The sequence below is a fragment of the Xenopus laevis genome, chromosome 4L (genome assembly GCF_017654675.1).
Source record: "Xenopus laevis strain J_2021 chromosome 4L, Xenopus_laevis_v10.1, whole genome shotgun sequence".
Taxonomy (NCBI): domain Eukaryota; kingdom Metazoa; phylum Chordata; class Amphibia; order Anura; family Pipidae; genus Xenopus; species Xenopus laevis.
Genome location: NC_054377.1, coordinates 93,771,171 through 93,791,035, shown reverse-complemented (window position 1 = coordinate 93,791,035; position 19,865 = coordinate 93,771,171). Strand labels below are relative to the sequence as shown.

At 37.0% G+C, this 19,865-nt stretch overlaps 1 protein-coding gene across 1 annotated transcript in view; it reads left to right on the top strand.

Moving 5' to 3' along the window:
* The window catches only part of LOC108713537 (tenascin-R), a 199,830-nt gene that overhangs the window by 105,087 nt on the left and 74,878 nt on the right, over positions 1-19,865 (top strand). Inside the window, exons 2-5 of the mRNA XM_041590489.1 lie at positions 193-719; positions 4,499-4,969; positions 17,548-17,823; positions 18,554-18,669. Coding sequence (XP_041446423.1) covers positions 242-719; positions 4,499-4,969; positions 17,548-17,823; positions 18,554-18,669 — 1,341 coding nt within the window. The 5' untranslated portion in view covers positions 193-241. The remainder of the gene's footprint in view (positions 1-192; positions 720-4,498; positions 4,970-17,547; positions 17,824-18,553; positions 18,670-19,865) is intronic.

The following is a 19,865-nucleotide window of genomic DNA, read 5'->3' as shown; positions in this document are numbered from 1 at the left end:
TATCCCCTATGCAATAAGCCACAGACACAATTCATAAGAATATGTCATCGCAAAAAAAAAAAAAACATATTTGAAAATTCTGTTTTTGTAAGTGGATTGTATCTACAATACAATAATATAGAAAGATAGATACATTTTTATGGTCCAGAATGAAGATGGATTATAACATGCAGTTTTTTTTATTTGTTACAGGCAACTGGATACCATACTGGTTTAATACTGCCTCCATCATCTTGAGAAGATGGGGAGTGAGGGTGTGAGCAGTGCCTTAGGACCTCTGCAAGTGGGAGTACATCTCATCTTGTTGGCTTGCCTAACTAGACACTCACAATGTGAGATAGCAGGCCAAACACCAAGACTGGACATACAGGTGGATGAAGGGGGAAACATGACTGATCATGGAGTTGATAACAAGAAGCAACCTATGGTCTTCAACCATGTCTATAACTTTAATGTTCCCATGAGCTTCCCCTGTACACTTGAACCAGAAACTCCCGAAGATGGGAGTTGGGTTACTCAGCAAACAGAGAATACTGCAGATGCTGAAAGCCAAATAACCTTTACACACAGCATACATGTCCCCCAGAGGTTATGCCAGTGCTACACTACACCTCAAGCTGTGCAGCATCTCCTGAGCAGGATTGAAGCTTTGGAAAGAGAGGTGATGCTGCTCAGGGAGCGCTGTAATGACAGAGAATGTCAAGATGCAGAGGCTACAGGTAAACCAATAATATAATGATTATTAATAGGTTGAACCTAGGTTACTAATGAAAAAATATTTTTTTTTAAAAGAAATTATTATAGATGGCACCTCAGTACTAGATTCTTGGGCAGTGAAGCTTTGCAGAAGCCACGGTTTTATTATCATTTTTGCACTTAATATTAATATATCATTAAAATTATAGTTAGGATTATCATTGTTAAGAGTATTAGATATGTTTGTAGTCATGAGATTAGAAGTAAAAGGTTGGTGGCAGAGTGTGTACAGTTGCCATTTGGCATAGGGCATTAAATGAAGGACAGCAATTTGACCAGAAATTATATAAATTGTTTCTGTTGCCACCACATTTACTATCACACAACTTAAGTACCTTCCCAGATCATTTTATCTCATCTGATACATGCAACATCTCACCATACTATACTTACTAGCTCACAGCCATGGTCCCTTCTCAGACACTATTATCCCCACTGCTACTATAGGCACCACACCTCTTTCAACTCTACCTGCTATCCCACAGCCCTATCCCACTGCTACTATAGGCACCATCTCTCCCTTCTATACTCACTATCCCACAGAAACAGTCTCTTTTTAAGTACTGTCATACCCACTGCTTCTATAGGCACCTCTTCTGGCTTCTATACTTGCTATCCCACAGCCATGATCCATTTTCTTGGGTACTCCATCTCCTTTACCTTTTAACATATATATTTTTAAGTGAAACATTTCCAATATCACATTAATTGAGTACACAAAACAGGCACTTCCTCTGTCAGTTGCATCCTCTGAATTACAATTCATCAAAATATTAATAGTATCAACCTTCAGCTTGACACAATTGACACAAATAAACCCCTATCTATCTATCTATCTATCTATCTATCTATCTATCTATCTATCTATCTATCTATCTATCTATCTATCTATCTATCTATCTATATATATATATCAGTACCATCATCACCACTTATTTATATAGTGTTAGCAATTTAAGCATAGCTTTACATAAATGTATAAAAAACAGGGGTCTTAGAATAATAAAACAAACAAGGGTTACAGAATATAAATGGGAACAGTTAGTCCTGCTCACAAGAGCTTCCGCTCACTAGCAGATATCTGCAAAAAATTAAAGGAGACATATCTGCCAGATTTAGTGAAAAGCAAAATATCCTCACAGTAGTCACAGGAGCACTATATACTAAAATAATGTTTACAAACAAACATTTTTTTAATATATAAAATATTTAATTTTAATACAGTTATGGGGTCTGAAACCCAGAATGCTTGAGACTTGGGGTTTTCTGGATAGCAGATCTTTCTGTAATTTGGATGTTCATATCTTAAGTCTACTAGAAAATCATATAACCATTAAATAAACCCAGTTGCTTCCAATACAAGTTAATTGTATCTTAGTTTGGATCAAGTACAATAATTGGAATATTTGGATAAAATTGAGTCTATGGGAGATGGCCTTTCAGTAATTTGAAGCTTTCTGGATAACAGGTTTTCATATAACAGATCCCATACATGTATTTAGAGTTTTATGTTTCAGCTTTAATCTCTTGATTGAGCACAACAGTAAATTCTAAGAGCTGCAGAGCTTGTAGATAGATACAAAAAAGAGGTCTCAGGGCACTGACTCACCAAGTAATGGAAGAGGTCCAGGCGCACCACCCTGAACCTTCAGCTGAGGGAGCCGATCAAAACCGTATTTGTAGTAGAGCAGGCACTCAAAGAGCAGTCTTCCAGACAGACGTTTAAAAGGGTTAAAGTTTATTTTGTACACATGGAGCCTTACGCGTTTCGTGTCTCAGACACTTACTCATAGGCAGAGCTTGTGGCCCATGGCATGTGTTCTGCTCCAATCAAAAGCATTCCTGTATAGTAAGTGTACTCCCCCTCTCAATTATCTATATTCACTTGGGACAGTCCCAGTTCACAGGACTCAGAAAGGAATGGACTTACCCAAATGTTTGTGTAGTTTCAAGCAAATCAAGTGTAAAATGAAAATTGCACAGGATCTATTTTCTACATTGGGAATGCTCCAGAACTGCAAAATGAATATGTGTATGGTAAGCCACCTGTAAGGAATGTCCCATGCAAATTTTTATATGGTGACATGTTTTGCATGCAATATATGTTCCAGACATGTGACTTGTCAAAAATTTCTGCTATTCATTAATTATTAAGGCAGAGAAACTCTTGTTCTTGAAGTAAAAAAAATACTAATTTGCTTTAACTAAGGTATTTATTTTAAAAGAAAATTGTTATAATTGCTTATCTGTACCCATGATTTATATATCCTTTTTACTCATTCCCTGTTTAAAAGAATCTGCAGTTTCCTACAAGTTATTTGACAGATCATCTTGGGGTAGCACAAGGGGTCACACTCTGCAGTCAAGTAAAGGTTTAGAAAAGTAGACATCAATGAAAGCATGATGGATGGGGCAAAGAGGTTTTTGGCTAGATTTACATAAGGAGAAACTATGTTTAAAAAAACGCAGGAGCAAAGCACAAGGGTGTAAAGGGGAACTGAAATGGAAAACAAACTTGTCAGACTAATTAATACTTGTCTAGCATTTAAATATTTTCCCCATGAACATAACTCTTAAATAAAATAAAAGAATAAAAAAAGCACCAACTGTTGCTAAGCGAGAGAGAGGGGATTGTCAGGGATAGTTATCTGTTAAAGAGGATGTTTAGCTGAATTAATGGAGACTACTAAGAAACACACGGATTGTGAAGCAGAATAGAATGGAAGTTGAAACACTAATAATAAATTAAAATCATTGCTGAAAATGCCAAAATGGCTCAGGACACTGATTCAATTGGATGCTAATAGTACCTTGATTACACCACCATATGGGATTGCACTTGTTATATTACTTTATGTGTTATTCAAACATTTTCCAGCAAGGGGCTGTTTAAAGAATACGAACATGTGTTTCATACCCTTCCTGTGCACATCAGTAAAACAATTCTAATCATTTATTTTAGAAGGAAGCCCAAAAGAGTTGCCTTGAACATGTGTTAGGCCAGGGGACATGTACTCAGACAATGTTGTAACAGATGTGCCTTCAATTATAATATCATTAATTACATCTGGAAAAAAGAATGCTATTGAATATACTTTCAACAAATAGGAATGCTACTAATTTCAATCAAAGAAATGATAGGACTAAAATCTTTAAGGGTTCTGTTATTATGGGAACCGATCATGGCGCAAAGCTGGCGGTTCAGGACCTAAAATCATACCTATAGTAAATAAGTACTTTAATCTGTAACAGACAAAAGTACAGTAACGTATGTCCAAACAAGCATAAGGGAATAATGTAAGAGCAAGAACAAAGATTGCTAGAGGTCCAGGAAACTATAACAACCAATCACATGATTGTTTATAATTAGCCAAACAGAATGATTTTAGAGATTTTAATGTGTTTTGGAGTCTTTTGTGAGACAATAGGAAAAAGTTGTTATTGTGCGATAACTCAAACTCGACTTCTTCCTTTGTATTTCTTTTATTTGGATAAGCTGCAATCCCATTCCTCCCATGTTTACACAGACTAGTTCTCTGTCTAAAGCCATTAAACGTATTTAAGAACTCACAGGCACAGAGGAAGACTAAATCCATACCCCACTACAAATATTAACTTTATTATAATGTATTTTTAAGCAAATTTTAATTATATCTGCTGAGCAAATACCATTTTACACCAACTAATGTACAAAAAATCATCATTTTTTCCATTTTAATTCCATTAATTTCCATTTCTACAGGTCTCACAGAGTTTGCACCACCTTGCAGTGGACATGGAAACTTCACTGTAGACTCGTGTATTTGTAATCAAGGTTGGGGTGGTGAGAACTGCTCGGAGCCTCTGTGCCCTTTGGGATGTTCTGGAAGAGGAACCTGCATAGAGGGGATGTGTGTATGTGAGCCAGATTTCACAGGGGAATGGTGTACAGATCTGTTGTGCCCTGAGGAGTGCAGCCCACATGGGCTATGCCAAGATGGACAGTGTGTGTGCCAAGATCCATACATTGGCCTAGGTTGCACAGAGCTACGCTGTCCTGGTGATTGCTTGGGGAAAGGACGCTGTGCCAATGGGACTTGTGTTTGCCAGGATGGATTTGCAGGAGAGGACTGTGGGCGTATGTGGTGTATAAATGCCTGCAGTGGGCGCGGCTTGTGCCAAGATGGAGTCTGTCAGTGTGAAGAAGGCTACAGTGGGCAGGATTGTTCAGAAGGTAAGTTGGAGGTTTAAATATGTTGATATTCATTAAGTTCTAAACTTCAGAAATATTTTCTACTAATCCTTTCTACTGGTAGCATGAGTCTTGTATTTTTAGCTTTGGATCTTCATACGTTGTCTGGTAGAAAATCATGTAGACATTAAGGGGCAAATTTACTTAAGGTCAAATATCGAGTTTTAATTAACCCTTGATATTCGACTGTCGAAGTTAAATCCTTCGACTTCGAATATCGAAGTCGAAGGATTTAGCGCTATTCGTTCGATCGAATGAAAAATTGTTCGATTAAATCCTTCGAATTGTTTCATTAGAAGGATTTTAATCCATCGATCAAATGATTTTTGTTTGACCAAAAAAAGATTGCTAAGCCTATGGGGACCTTCCCCATAGGCTAACATTGACTTTGGTAGCTTTTAGGTGGCAAACTAGGGGGTCGAAGTTTTTTCTTAAAGAGACAGTACTTCGACTATCAATTGGTCAAATAGTCGAACGATTTTTAGTTCAAATCATTCGATTCGAAGTCGTAGTCGAAGGTCGAAGTAGCCAAAAAAAACATTAGAAAGTTTTTTTTCCTCTATTCCTTCACTCGAGCTAAGTAAATGGGCCCCTAAATAAACCCAATAGGCTGGTTCTGCTGATAATAATGATTACATCCTAGTTAGGATCAGGTACAAGGAACTGTTTTATTGTTACAGAGAAAAAGGAAATCATTTATAAAATTTGGATTATTTGGATAAAATGAAGGCTATGGGAGACAGCCTTTGCATAATTCAGAGCTTTCTGGATAACAGATCCAATACCTGTGAAAATGCTCTAAAGCTGCATTGATCTTTGTCAGAAGATGAGTTTGACTTAAAGTGATGTGGCAATTTTTGGGTGCTGTCCAACTTCCAATAGGTGTTATACATATATAAGAAGTAGGTGTTGTGGTACATAGATAGTACTGGGTTCCAATGGGTATCTCTGCAGCAGAGATAATGCCTTAGGCTTGCCTGTAGCTTATAGACAGAGACGATATGTTCCAGCAATTTTATTCCCAAGTACTAAGCACCATTCAGCAGGAATTGTACATTCTTTAAAGGTCCCTTTTGCATTCTGTATGGTAAGTGCCACAAAAACAGCATGGAGAAGACTTTCCTCTTATCTAGGTTTATGGCAAATAGCTTAGGGCCTTAAATGTATTTACTTTAGCTCTCCTAATACACGCACAGCTCAGTAATACTTAACCAGCGCAGTCTAGAGTAGCAGAGTAATCAGACACACTCATCTTGTTCCCCTCAGTACAAGCATGCAGGGTTTGCAGTTGCAGATCCTGTAGTGAATTTCTATTAACCAACTGCAGCAGAATTGTAGGGTAAAGAAAAAAATCAATATTTCAAAACACAACACTCTATACTTTATTATGCTAAAATGCTATTTTTTTCCGGGCTGCAGTTGGCTCTGTACAACAAGCGTGTCTTGGAAAAACAAGTTATAGCAAGCATTCAAGATTTGTCTTTATATAATTTTTAAATGTGTTTATAAAACGTGTAATCACAGGAGAGACAAGGGAAGCATGAGAAGTGTCTTTACAATTGTGGTTGCTATGGCATTGGTTTAAAAAGACTTCTAAGCACTTAAACTTATCTATAATGGATTTGAGTACTAAATGAATGCACATCTATTCCCAGAATTTTAACCCATTTTATATGCCTGGTAAAAAAAAATGTAAGGAAAATAAAATGTTGTGGCTTAACATTTATACAGGTATGGCAACTGTTATCCAGAATGATCAGGGGAACTGGGGTTTTCCAGATAAGGGCTCTTCCCATAATTTGGATATCCATACCTTAAAGGAGAAGGAAACCCCCTGGGCGCAAAACCCCTCCCCCCTCCCCTGTGTTGCCCCCCCCTCCCTCCTCCCCCCTGGCCTACCTGTCCCCCTGGGCAAATGCCCCTAACTTGTTACTCACCCCTCTGTGCAGGTCTTGTCCACGGAGTTCACAGTCGCCATCTTCTCCCACGCGAGTCTTCTTCCTGCTTTGACCGGCGTCTTCTGGCGCATGCGCAGTAGGAACATTTACCGGTACGGCTCTACTGCACATGCATCGAATGTCACAAATGAAATGGGAAAACTTTGTTACATTCGGCGCATGCGCAGTAGAGCCATACCGGTAACTGTTCCTACTGCGCATGCGCCAGAAGACGCCGGTCAAAGCAGGAAGAAGACGCGGGGGGAGGGGTTTTGTGCCCAGGGGGCATTAAAGGAGAATTCAACCCGTAACATAAAAAAACCCTGCCCCCCTTCCCTAGGTAGACCCCCCTCCTCACGAAAAATGTTATGAAAATTTCGAAAAATATGTCGGAAATTTTCATGAACTTCGGTGCATGCACAGTTGTTCGGGACCGGAATTTTACTCCAACGGCCTGCTTCTGAAGTTAAATGAAGAAAAGAAGATGGCTTCCGTGAACTCCAAAGGACAGAATCTGCACCGAGGGGTAAGTAGAAAGTTAGGGGCATTTTCTCCAGATACCAGGTAGGCTACAGGGAAAGAGAGAGAGGGGTCTGCCTAGGGTTTTTTTTATGTTATGGGTTGAATTCTCCTTTAAGTGTACTTGAAAATAATTTAAATCATAAACCCAATAGGATTCTTTGCCTCCAATAAGGATTCATTATATTTCAGTTGGGATCAAATACAAGGTACTGCTTTATTATTAGAGAAAAATATGTTTCAATATTTGGGTTATTTCATTAAAATGGACTCTATAGGAGACAGACTTCCCATAATTTCGAACTTTCTGCATAATGGGTCTCTTGATAATGGATCCAATACCTGATAACTCATTCATATGATAATATCAAGATACAACATGAAACATCAAAATTTGACTTGTGGTTTCCACTTTTTAAAAAGGAGCAGTATGTTGGGTCAGTAATGGTTTTTAAAGCTTTAATCAAAATTGTGATGTTATAACCCATTGTTAATACTTTTCTACAACATCAGGTTAATCAGAGCAAATACATCTCAAGCGAGGATGTTTGATGCTCAGTATGAGATGCCTGGCATGAGAAAAAGGAGCTTGAAGGACAGTCTTTGTTAAATATTCTTTCCTAAAGAGGGTAGTGGGGATCCCACTCCTTTAACTTGGTAATGGGATATGCTAAATAGTAAGACATTTAAAGTTAAATTTCCACCACCTCCATGCTGGGGCTAATTCATAGTATGTGTACATGCATGTATTGCAGTATGTGCACATTCAAACTGCCACAAGCTGTTAGGAGCATGTATGGGTGCAAGCACATTTCAGTACATCACTGCACGCTCAGTTTTGCATCCATTTTAGCACTTTGCAATAAGAAATTAGACTTGACTTACAATGTTTTTTATTTATTGGAGGAGGAGGTGCCATGGTTTTCAAAACCTGGAATAAAGTATTATACATATTTTTCTGTTAATATCTTTTATTACATTCCCAATGCTTCATTCTGGATATTTCTTTCCTTTGGATAACAGGGAATGAAATATAAGTTTTTTATTAAATAATTTTCTATCATTTATAATTATTTCTAAAAAAGTAGTGATTATTTTTCTTCAAACACATAAGCAATCTTCAATAGGGAATACAGAGGGAATATAGATGGCATTTACAAAGCAATAACTGTCGAATGCAGAATATTATTAAAAAAAACACATTGAGTGTAATATAACAATGCCAGCACTCATGTCTGGTACATTGCTGCACACTGTACACCATGCTAGACCTGTGCACTGGTTCTTGTGCCCTCTTCTGGAGTACACAAGTTCAAAGTAAAATAAAACAGGGCGGATAACACCTGTTTATATGTACTTTGCACCCTTCCATTCGTAATTAAACCCTAATGTTTTTTGTTTTTAATTTTGCACATGGAAAGTTGTCATTTTGCCCTCAACCCAGTACTAAGTTCAATATGCTGAAAGAAGTAAGATGGCACACACTAGTAGTAAAGTGTTCTTGATAAAGGAGGTTGCACCTCCGAAACGTTGTGTTTGAGATCTGAATAAAGCACCTATGTTTTAGCACATTTGCTACTAGTGTGTGCCATCCTACTTTTTTCAGCATATGGAACAGGGGAACCAAGTAAAGCAGCAAGGTTTCTGGATGGAGAACCACCGTAATATAGCCACAGTCTTTTGAACTATTGGAAATTACCAGTACTAAGTTCAGTCTGATGATAACAGCTTTCAATATCCCTCCATCCGTTGACTCCCAGAAACCTTTTCTTCAATGTGTCTTCCTATACTGAAGATGCAAACATTCTTTCATTTATGCAGGATATTCGAACCCTGTTTGGGGAACAATAAGTAGTTTTTTTGTGAATACTGTCAGAGGGAATAGTGAAAAATTAACAACCAAAAATAGCTTGAGTAACCAAATTACAATTGGGAAGACCAATTTATCTTAGTCTGTGCACTGCAGAACTACAGCCACAGTGATGCAAACAAAAGTAGCAGAGAGTAATTTATCAAAATGGGGCAATTTACTAGAATCTCGCTACTACAAAATTGCCAATGTAGCTTATATAGTGATATATTGTACAATAAAACTACATTATCTTCATGAAAACTTGAACTTTCACTGGCCAGATATTACTTGGGGGGGGCGCTTTATTTTAATGCCTCCCTGCTCCTGGTAGATAAGAAATAGTCACTGATTTGGTTGTTTTAAGATTATGTTAACACAGATACTACAAGCAAGGAAAGGCAAAGACAAGAACAGGGTCAAGGACCTGTAGGTGCCTACAGATTACAGGTGATCAAAGTGATATATAAACTATGGCTACTTCATGTAAAAATAATGTGTTTTTTAAAGTTTCAAGCATTTTCAACAGTTAATAGAGCTGCTCCAGTAGACTTTTGCTCTGAAATCTGAAATTCACGAGAGCAGATTTTATATTATATTTATTTTAGAAATCTGACAAGGTTCTAGACATGTTTTTAATTTCTCAGGTGCCCTTGTGTGACTTGTCCTCTGATAAACTGAGTGATATCACCCCCTTCCTTTTCCCCAGTCGCCTATCAACAGAGCAATAGGAATGTGACAAGATAACAGCTCCCTGGTATTTATGAGAATGGCACTCAGTAGTAAATCCAAGTCCCATTGTGACTCCCTCAGTTACACTCAGTAGGAGAAACAATAGCTTATCTGAAAGTAGTTCCATAGTGACGTACTGGCTCTTTCTGAAAGAACAGGATTAGGCAAAACAACCTGAGGAGTGCAGAACATACAAATAAGATGCCAGTTGCTGAATTCAATAGCAATTACATATACAAACTGACAGTTGGAAATGTTGTAGTCATATATATTGTAGACTTATGTTAGACATAGGGTGAATAAAAAAGGCAAAACTTACAGAACATGAACTAGCCAAACATCAAACTATGGGCAAATAAAATTGATGTTGCTTTGTGTATGTGGTCTTTCTGATGGCCTACCTAACCCATATCTGACCAAAAATTGTCCGGATATCTATCCTGCAGTTAAAAAATCTAGAAAAACTGGATTGCGTTGAGGTACTACTTTAACACTTTACAAATAGTGTATTACATATCATAAATACAGAAGAATGTATTTATTAAGGGGCAGATTTACTAAACTCGAGTGAATTTTCAAAGTTAAAAAATTTTGAATTTCAAAGTAATTTTTTGGGTACTTCGACCATCGAATAGGCTACTACTACCTTCAACTTTGACTTCGATTCGAACGATTCGAAGTAAAAATCGTTCAACTATTCGACCATTCGATAATCAAAGTACGGTCTCTTTAAAAAAACTTCGACTTCATACTTCGCCAAATTAAAGATACCAAAGTGCAACGTTAGCCTATGGGGGCCTTCCACAGCACTTTTCTACTTTTTTTTTTGGTCGAATAGAAATCCTTCGATCGATCGCTAAAAAAAATTGTTTGATCGCACGATTTCTATTCGTTTGTTCGTTCGATCGAATACGTTAAAAATCCTTTGACTTCGATATTCGAAGGATTTCAATTCGAGGGTCGAATTTTGACGTTTTTTTAACTTCGAAATTCGACCCTTAGTAAATCTGCCCCTAAATGTTAACTCAGCTCTTATCATATTTTAACAGAATACTGTTCCCTGTTTGATTCATAATGAATCTGCCCATTAGTTCAAGCTATATAGTATGCCATATTTGGCCACTACAGGGAGTCTAATTTTTTTTTTAACTCAGCAAAGCATGTAGTATGGCAGCTCCCTTATCATATAATACACATACATCTGCAGATAAGGTGGGTTTGCTGTCCTGGCACTTCACATTTATACAATAAACATGTGATAGAAAACCCTGTGTTTTGCAAAACTGAGGGAGGGGGGAGCCACAGTAGAGAAACATTTATTTCTTCACTATTTGGCTTCTAGGTAAGAATGTCATTTAAAAAGGTATGAAAAAAAAAAAGATAAGCAACAATAACCTAATAGGGCTGAAAATAAATGCTTGCCAAATGAATACAATAAATAATCCCTCCATCGTTTAATTAAATTGTCCTTTCTGTAACACGCTGCTGTATTGTGGAACATAAAATGAGCCACAAAAAGACTGTAAAACTGACCCCAAATTCTCTGGCCTTTTCCATTATCCTTGTCAGTAGCACACAAGAGCATCGTCCACCAATTTTATACTCACCAGTCCCAAACTCATCCGTTATTTCCCAGATGGTTGCAAATTAAAGGGGTGTTTTTTCCCTAATTAAGAAAATGATGCTTTCTTTTCAGCACTAATAAAGTGTTTGTAAAGCGTGGGTTAATTACTCAAGAGCAAATTTCAGAGCCCTTGGTTGAGAAAATAACTGTTCCTTTTAATTAAACCATTATTAATATTTTGCTGAGAAAATATGTCCATTCCAAAGATCTTTTCTTATATTTGAAGTTCATTGTTTTGTGTTACTATTCAATACAGAAAACACTATAATCTCTGCAAGCACTACAATGGTGCTAGTAGTTAACTCTGGCATCCCATATAGGGTACACACTTACATTATAGCCATATTAAGGCTCATTTACAAATCTATAGGTGTAATTGCTGGCGAGCAAATTAGTTGAGCCTCAGGGCATAAGCAGCAAGTTGAATCAGGGCAAAGTATAAAAGTAAAAATCAGGGTTGCACCTTGTAAATGAGGATGTTAGGAGTGACCCACCATTTATATTCTTATTTGTTGTATTGTTTGTAATTTGTACATTGTATTTACTATAGTGGTAATATAATTGTTCAAATCTCCTTGTGCAATATATGTACATATATGTGTGTAGAGATACATATTGGGGCCAATTTATCATACTGTTTAAAATAACGACAACCTAATACACCACACGTCACCAGGCATCGGTGCATTAAAAACAGCATACTTATCAAGCCGTATACTGATTTTCAGCAATCACTTATCTCTGTGTAATAGTTCAAAAAAAAAATATGCAGCCTATTGAAAATACTATGGGAATATATAGCATCCATCCATCCATTTTTGTTCCAGAGTGATTTCCACTGATGGCATAAAATAAAACACACAGCTTGAAGAATTTGTCATTTATTTTGCACAGCTTTTTTACATTATTTATCATTTTACACAGTATAATAAACATGGGCCATACCATACTGCTGTGCTAGATGCCACAGTAAGCATGTCAATTTACCTGTATTTTTCACCCTGATTTCAGCCTTCCTCACTCAGTCACTCACAGTAGCCCATCAGTTATTTATTTGCACCTAGAACAAATGACCTGCTCCATTGAATTGATTAGAACTGTCACTCAAAGACCTCCAATATCTGGGTGAAGCAGAGGAGCCGGGAAGGCAGTAGGATTTTACCAGTTGGGTTTTGAACTAAACAGCCAAGTTTTCGCTCAAAACTGTCTGCATGGATTTCCAAAATCAGACATGCAGATTGGACTCTGACCCAGTGGTCAGCCAATCACCAGATTGTCACAAATCTGCCTCTAAACATCACACCACTTGTTATTTCACCCACCCCACACACTGATGTCACAAGTCCCCGCCTGTCCAGACTTGTTTTGGTTGAAAGGTGGCAATCCGAGAACATGGCCAAGATGCTCCTGGATCCTTTTTAATCAGGTTGGCATCTGTGCAGTATTCCCCAATACTGTGATTCCAAGTAAATGTATTCATGTCAGCTTATAATTTCTAGCACTGGATGGTACCAATGTTATCCAAGCCCACAGAATTTCTTATTTACTGGGAGCTTTGGACATGCATTTATAGTCCTGGAATCTAGTGCCAAGAAATGCTTACAATACAACACACCAGAGTAAGGGCTTGTTTAGGAAACAACCTCTGGACTCATGAGTGGAGTAAGCACAATATAGTAAAAGACAGGACTTCTGCTTCAAAGAAAAAATATAAATAACCGGTATGTCAATTCAAATGAAGAATTTTCTTTTGGTGTTATAGTTCTTTAAGCTCGGGATGCTTCCTAAAAGAGGAGCAGTGTGATCAGTATGAATAATTCAGAAATCAGTCCTTTGAAAGTGTAAAAAAAGTAATATACAGTGGGAGCTCCACAAAAACAGAAATGGCTTTGGAGAAGAGAAGTATTAAGCTGAACACTCAGGTGCTACAAGATTATAGTCTCTTATCATTTAAGAAGCTGAGGGGAAAGCTCTTCATTTCAGGTCTTTCTGACCTTTCTTTCGTTATTGTGTAGACCCGAGTTTGTCGTATAAAAAGAGCAAAGTCCATTATTAAGGAGGAAGCTTTACATCTAAGTAGAGTTTATCATTTATTTAATTTCTGCTTCCGACCACAGTACAGACCATGAGAAGGCAAGGCTTATCCTGCTGTGTGCGTAGAAAATTCCTTCTCTTCATATTTTAATTTGTAGATTTTTGTGGCAGAAGAATTCAGTAAAGACTTTAGAGAAACAGCATGTGGTCATAGATAGATTACACTCTTATAATGGAGACTCTAAAGAATTACTCATCCAAGGCAAACAGTGACAGCCTCCACTTATTTCATTTGTAAATATACACTTAGAACAGTTGTGCACAAAATAAACCTTAACTACATGCTTCTCAGCCTATACATGGAATACATGTTTTACAACAATAGGCAACATCATTTTTTTAAAATTGCTAATTTTTTCCTAATTGAAACAGTTACATTATATCCATTAGCAAATTTAATTATCTCTTACATTATCCTTTAAGAATATATAGGTCAGTTTGAAACTGATCCAGAATGCTCATTTGGTAGTGATGAATGGTTGTGTTTTCCTATATCTTCACAAATTATAACTATTGTAATTGCAGGGAACTGTACCCATACAAGTGCAGCATGTGATGAACAAGATCTCCAATCAGCAGGGTGTCCTTTATTTTCAGGCTAAGGTCACAACGGCATTAGTTGATTATTAAGTGCATCCATGTGTTCTATATCAGACTGTGGTCATGTTTTGAATTCTTTCTCACTTACCTTGGGGTGATTCTATCTGGAATACTCTTTTTGCAGTTGCATGATTCTGCTTTTCGAGATTTTTTTCTTGCACTGTTGCACAACTGCTTTTGTTTGGTGGAGCTTCCTATGCCCAGCAGTGTAGGATCACTTTGGGTTCTTATATACTGTAGTCACTCCTGTCCAGAGCTAAAGGTATAAAACTGCAACTGCCTTCTACTCTCTGACAGGTCAATAGATCTCCCACAATCCTCAGTTTAATAGGAAAACATATAGAAATAGGAGCGTACCCAATAGTGTAAAAACGTACTTTTCATTAAAAATGGTGTGACACCAGGAAGGGACTCCTGGTTGTGTGGAACACAGGCTTTAGATTCCCTTCTCTGCACACACAGACCCAGACCTCCATGGAACTAGTTTTGTAAATGCAATATTATAATACAATATTAATATTTAATAAATAGAATGTTTTACACTATTGAGTACTCTCCAATCTCTAATGGGGAATGCGATAAAAGTCAGCAATGGAAAACTATTTGCAATGAGAAAATGTATGCCATATTTTCTTTTCACAAATTTAGTTAAGCTTTTGCAAACTCGGAAACTGTTCAGCGACCGCTCCAATAGTGGAAGACAGATTGCAAATGTTATAGTTTGCACCAGTTTGCAGCGTGTGTAATAAAACTTCTTACTGCAAATGTTATGTTTGCTCTCAAAAATTCACATTTTTTACAATGGAATATTCTTTATTAGTCTTTAATTGCATCGCAAATGTCAATTGCGCATGTTTAAGGTTTGCTTGAAGCTGGTATAATCTTTTTGAGGAAACATAACTTTTTCAGTAAGATGTTTTATTACATGCACTGGCACTATAAAATTCATAGTGTTTCTTCCACTGTCGGAAGCGGTCTCTAAACAGTTTCCAGGTTTGAAAAAATTATATTGCATTTGTGCAAAGGAAAGTTTGTTTAAGCAGAGGCATACATTTTTACCATTAACGAATTTGATTACAATCCCCCATTAGTGTGCAAGCAACTAAAAATATTAACAGCGTTTTCAGATTGGGAGAGGATTTATATACAGTATGCTGAAAGCCTTTAGTGGTTTGTAAGTACCCACCTATACCAATTATACAGGGAATACCTCTTTTAACATTTCCATTCAGGCTTTTTTTGTTTCTTACTTTATTTCAGATGTTTTTGTTTGGAATGTTGGACTAAATCTATGGGCCCTTTTTGATTCCTGACATATAGGGGCAGATTTATCAAGGGTTGAAGTGAAAATTTGAATATTCGAATTCGAATTTAAAATTTCGATTTCAAATTTTCTCGTTTTTTGTGTAATTTGAAAATCGTTTTTTTTTTCTTCAAATTTTGAGTTCATGGGATTTTATGGGGGTTTTTACAAACTCCTATGAACTTGAAATTGGACCCTTGATAAATCTGCCCCATAAGGTGTTGGAATAACACATAAATACTGCACTATATATATATATATATATATATATATATATATATATATATATATATATATATATATATATATATATATATATATATATATATATACATATATATATATAAATATATACCTTGTAGCTAAAATTGCTGGCGGTTTTTTATTGTACAGCCCCTCCTATGCAAACCTGTTCATGGGCTGATACAAGGTTTTCTTCAGGCTTTTCTACCACCTGAGACACCAAAGCCTTGCCATATTCTCTGCTTTTCCTGGGGTGCATCCAGGGGGCCACTGAATTAGAGAGCTCTGCTGTGCTTTTAACAATTAATTTTATAAATCATATAGAAAAAACAAAACTATTTGCACCATATATTCATATTTATTCTGGAATACATTTAAGGAATAAGCCAGAGTCCTTTTAAATCAATTCAGACACTTTTTTGGCTGGTAATTATACCCAATCATTTGAAAGTAATAGCTCTTTCAGAGAAAAATGTTTCTCAGTACGTCCAAGCTGCCAATCTTTTTGAACAGAATCACTAAGATGTGATCTTTGGAAATAGCTGAGCAGCTCATAAAATGAATTGAATCTCTCCCAGAAGATCAAAAAGCAACCCTATTAGGTACTCTCAAGTGGGGAAAGGAGAGGCAGAAACTGGTGATTTCAAGGGCTCTAGAGGTTACTAATACTGACCCAGTTTATTAAACCATGAACTTTATCTTTTTTAAAGGAAATGTAATTTAAAGTGACATGGTCCTTTCCAGTCCTGCAGAATAAAGAGAAAGGAATTCAGTTACAATCTACTGCCTTGTAGTTCCTGTATGTAGTAAATGTTGGACAAGATCACTTCAAATGTGCTTTTTAAATTGTTTTTAAAAGTTCTCTTCATACCTGCCAGGATTGCAGTATGGCATTTTTTTTTAATAGCAGGAGTGTTTCTCTTCACTTCTTGTTTATTTACATTTTAACTGTCTGCATGTCTCACTGTCATTGAATTACAGAGGATAATCAATGGGGCTTATATTAAGCAATTGTGTTCTTATAATTCTCTCACTGACCAAAAAAAAACATTTGTAATTGTATGATGGTTTTGTTTTATATAAACAGAAATGCATAGGGCTGCAACATAGCCAGCAATGGTAATAAATCTCTGGATGGAAAAGCCTTCCCTGTTTAAAATATGAGAAATAAATACTGCATGTGTTTTCAAAAGCACAGTGCATTACAGAGCACCTATTAAAGTTTGAGATATGGTACCAACAAAATGTGCAGTTTCGAGATGTGCTTGCTGCACTTTTTTTTTTTTCATTAAAGTACTAAACACGTTTTCCCTTTTACCTTCAACGTATTTGTCCAGTGGGTTTTGCTGAATAAATGCACTGAATTGATAGTAGTATTTCTTTTTCAAGTCCCAAGACATAAGCTGAGACAACATCTGGGTATTTGCATTATCTAAACAGACTATTCCTGGGGATAGCCCTGTTTTACCAATTCTTTTCTGAAGAATGATAGCCACAATAAAAACCTACCAACGGAACTATTAGCTATACAGATGATGAAAAGGTGCTCCACATTTTATTCTCTATGGTAGATTCTATTAAATTGTAACTTCTACTTTGGATCCAGAACAGTAACATTCATGGTAAGAACTTAAAGTTTACATTTTAATATCCTTACAGTTGCACCACCTGTGGATTTTAGCGTAACAGCCATTGGTGATCATTGGATGGACCTTGTATGGGAAGGAACAACCGCAGTGACAGAATATGTAATTTCATACCAACCGGCAGTGCTAGGAGAGTGGGGGACCCAACAGCAGCTCCAACAGAGGGTCCCAGGAGACTGGAGTTCAGTAACCATCAGGGAGCTGGAGGCTGGAGTTACCTACAATATCAGTGTCTGCTCTGTCATCAGTGATATCACCAGCGAGCCAGCCAGTATAACTATGTCCACACGTAAGAGAAAACACCTTCATTTGATATTTCATTTATTATTATTGCTCATTTGCATGGTAATGGTTGCTGAAAATAATGGTACGATTTCCAACTATCACTACTCAGAATGGCAGGTAGTTAACTCCATTCTACTAAAGCATGAGGAAGGGCATACTATTGTCCCAAAACATTTGATTTCACTTTCTAAAACTGAGAACACCACATCACTGAATTTCAGGTATTTGTGTCTGCACTTGTAATATTGAGGCATGGCCAAGTTCCTAATTGATTTAAACACTGCTCCGTTTTGTAGGAGCCACCATTAGCTGTAGAAAATATCATGGAATTTCCAGAATAAAGAGTGAAGTTAGAAATGGATCAGTCCATAAAAGTACTTATCCATGTATGACAGTGAGCTTTCATGTTTGGGTGAGACCTAAGCTATTCTCATGTAAAGGAAAGTAAAACCATGTTGACAGTATAGTTTCAGGGTACATGCAATACAGTGTCCCAAGTTTCTTCAGAAGTTAATTAGAAAGTTGGAACGAAGAACATCTGCAGAATAACTGCTAAAAGGGCTTTATTGTGTATCCACACAACATGTTTTGGGCAGCATGGGCCCTTTCTCAGTGAACTATGACATTTAACTATATATGTTATAGTCTGTTGCCTACATCTTGTTTCAAACCTAAGCTGGAGATTGTGTGAGCTTCCTCTGCCTGCATTCACTGGCATGTTCCCTTGTTTTCAGATATTTCGTCCCCGCGAGGATTGAAATTTATGGAAGTTACACAGACATCAGTGGAAGTGCAGTGGGACCCACCAGTGTTTCCTCTCGATGGCTGGGAAATAAGCTTCACTCCTAAGGTGCACTTTGAATGAGCTTTTCTGTCAAATGCAATATATAATCTTCTTGTTCCCCTAAATTTTTTATTTAATCATCACTTTGAATTCAGTTCCCTTTCCCTTTGAAATGGACAGGGGGCTTTCTTTCTGCTTTCTTTATTTAATTAAATTTTTGCATTTTTCCCCACTTCCCAAGATGCAGTATCTGGTCATGAGGATGTCACTGTACAAAACATAATTTGGCCAACAACTTGTCCAAAGCCCTGGCAGGAGAGTTTATAGATTTACCATGCTACTTATTCAAGAAACAACATTCCTCTCCAATAGCACCCCTATCCCCCTGTTAATGTCACAGGGGCTTCTGATGTGATTTTTATTTAAAAATAATGATGGTTGAGTCCCGCTAGACCTAAAATGAATTTGGCCTTTAGTTCCTTCTGAAGCAACTACAGTAAATGTCCACTGGTTTCTTGGCTGATTACTAATAAGGCAATGTGCATGGTTACTTATACACCAGGGCCTGAGCAAGCATCTGAACCGAGTAATTATTTGCCATGGGTCATGTAGCATTAGAGGAGAACTGTCAGCCAGTGTTCTATGTGTGCAATATGCATCTAAACACAATTTATGATAAGAATTGCTCTCCTAAATCAATCTAGTTCATCATGATTGGTCAGCTGAGCACAATGGTATCTAACAAGTAAATATGTAAACTATAGGTTTAAAAACATGTATAAATAAAGACTTTTTTGGACGGGAAGGGGTTGTGTTGAGATTAAACTGCCTCTTTAAAACCAAACATCAATCCAAATGCCAGGAGCCTTACCAATTATTGTTCAGCACTGAAGCATTGGAATGACGCTCATTTTTAAAAGCATATGGTGGCAGCCCCAAAGAGGTTTGGAAAATTTAGAAAACATTAAATATTTGGTCCATCTGGTTTGTTTAGTTTAAGTACTCTTTTCCCATTTGTTGCCTTAGTGCTTTATATGCCAGATAACTTTATGTCTCAGCTCTGCTGGAAGGCTATTTCATGAATGAGTGAACCACTCCTTTCTATCATTTCTCTTGAGTCCCCAGCCTTCTACATTCCTAGCTTGACTTCTCAGTTCTTCACTTTCTTCCAAGTAAGCTTCTGTAATGCCTTAAATCACAGTGTGCCTCCTTCTTCTGCAGCACATACTGGTTTTAATGCAATCCAGTATCTTTGTATTTAC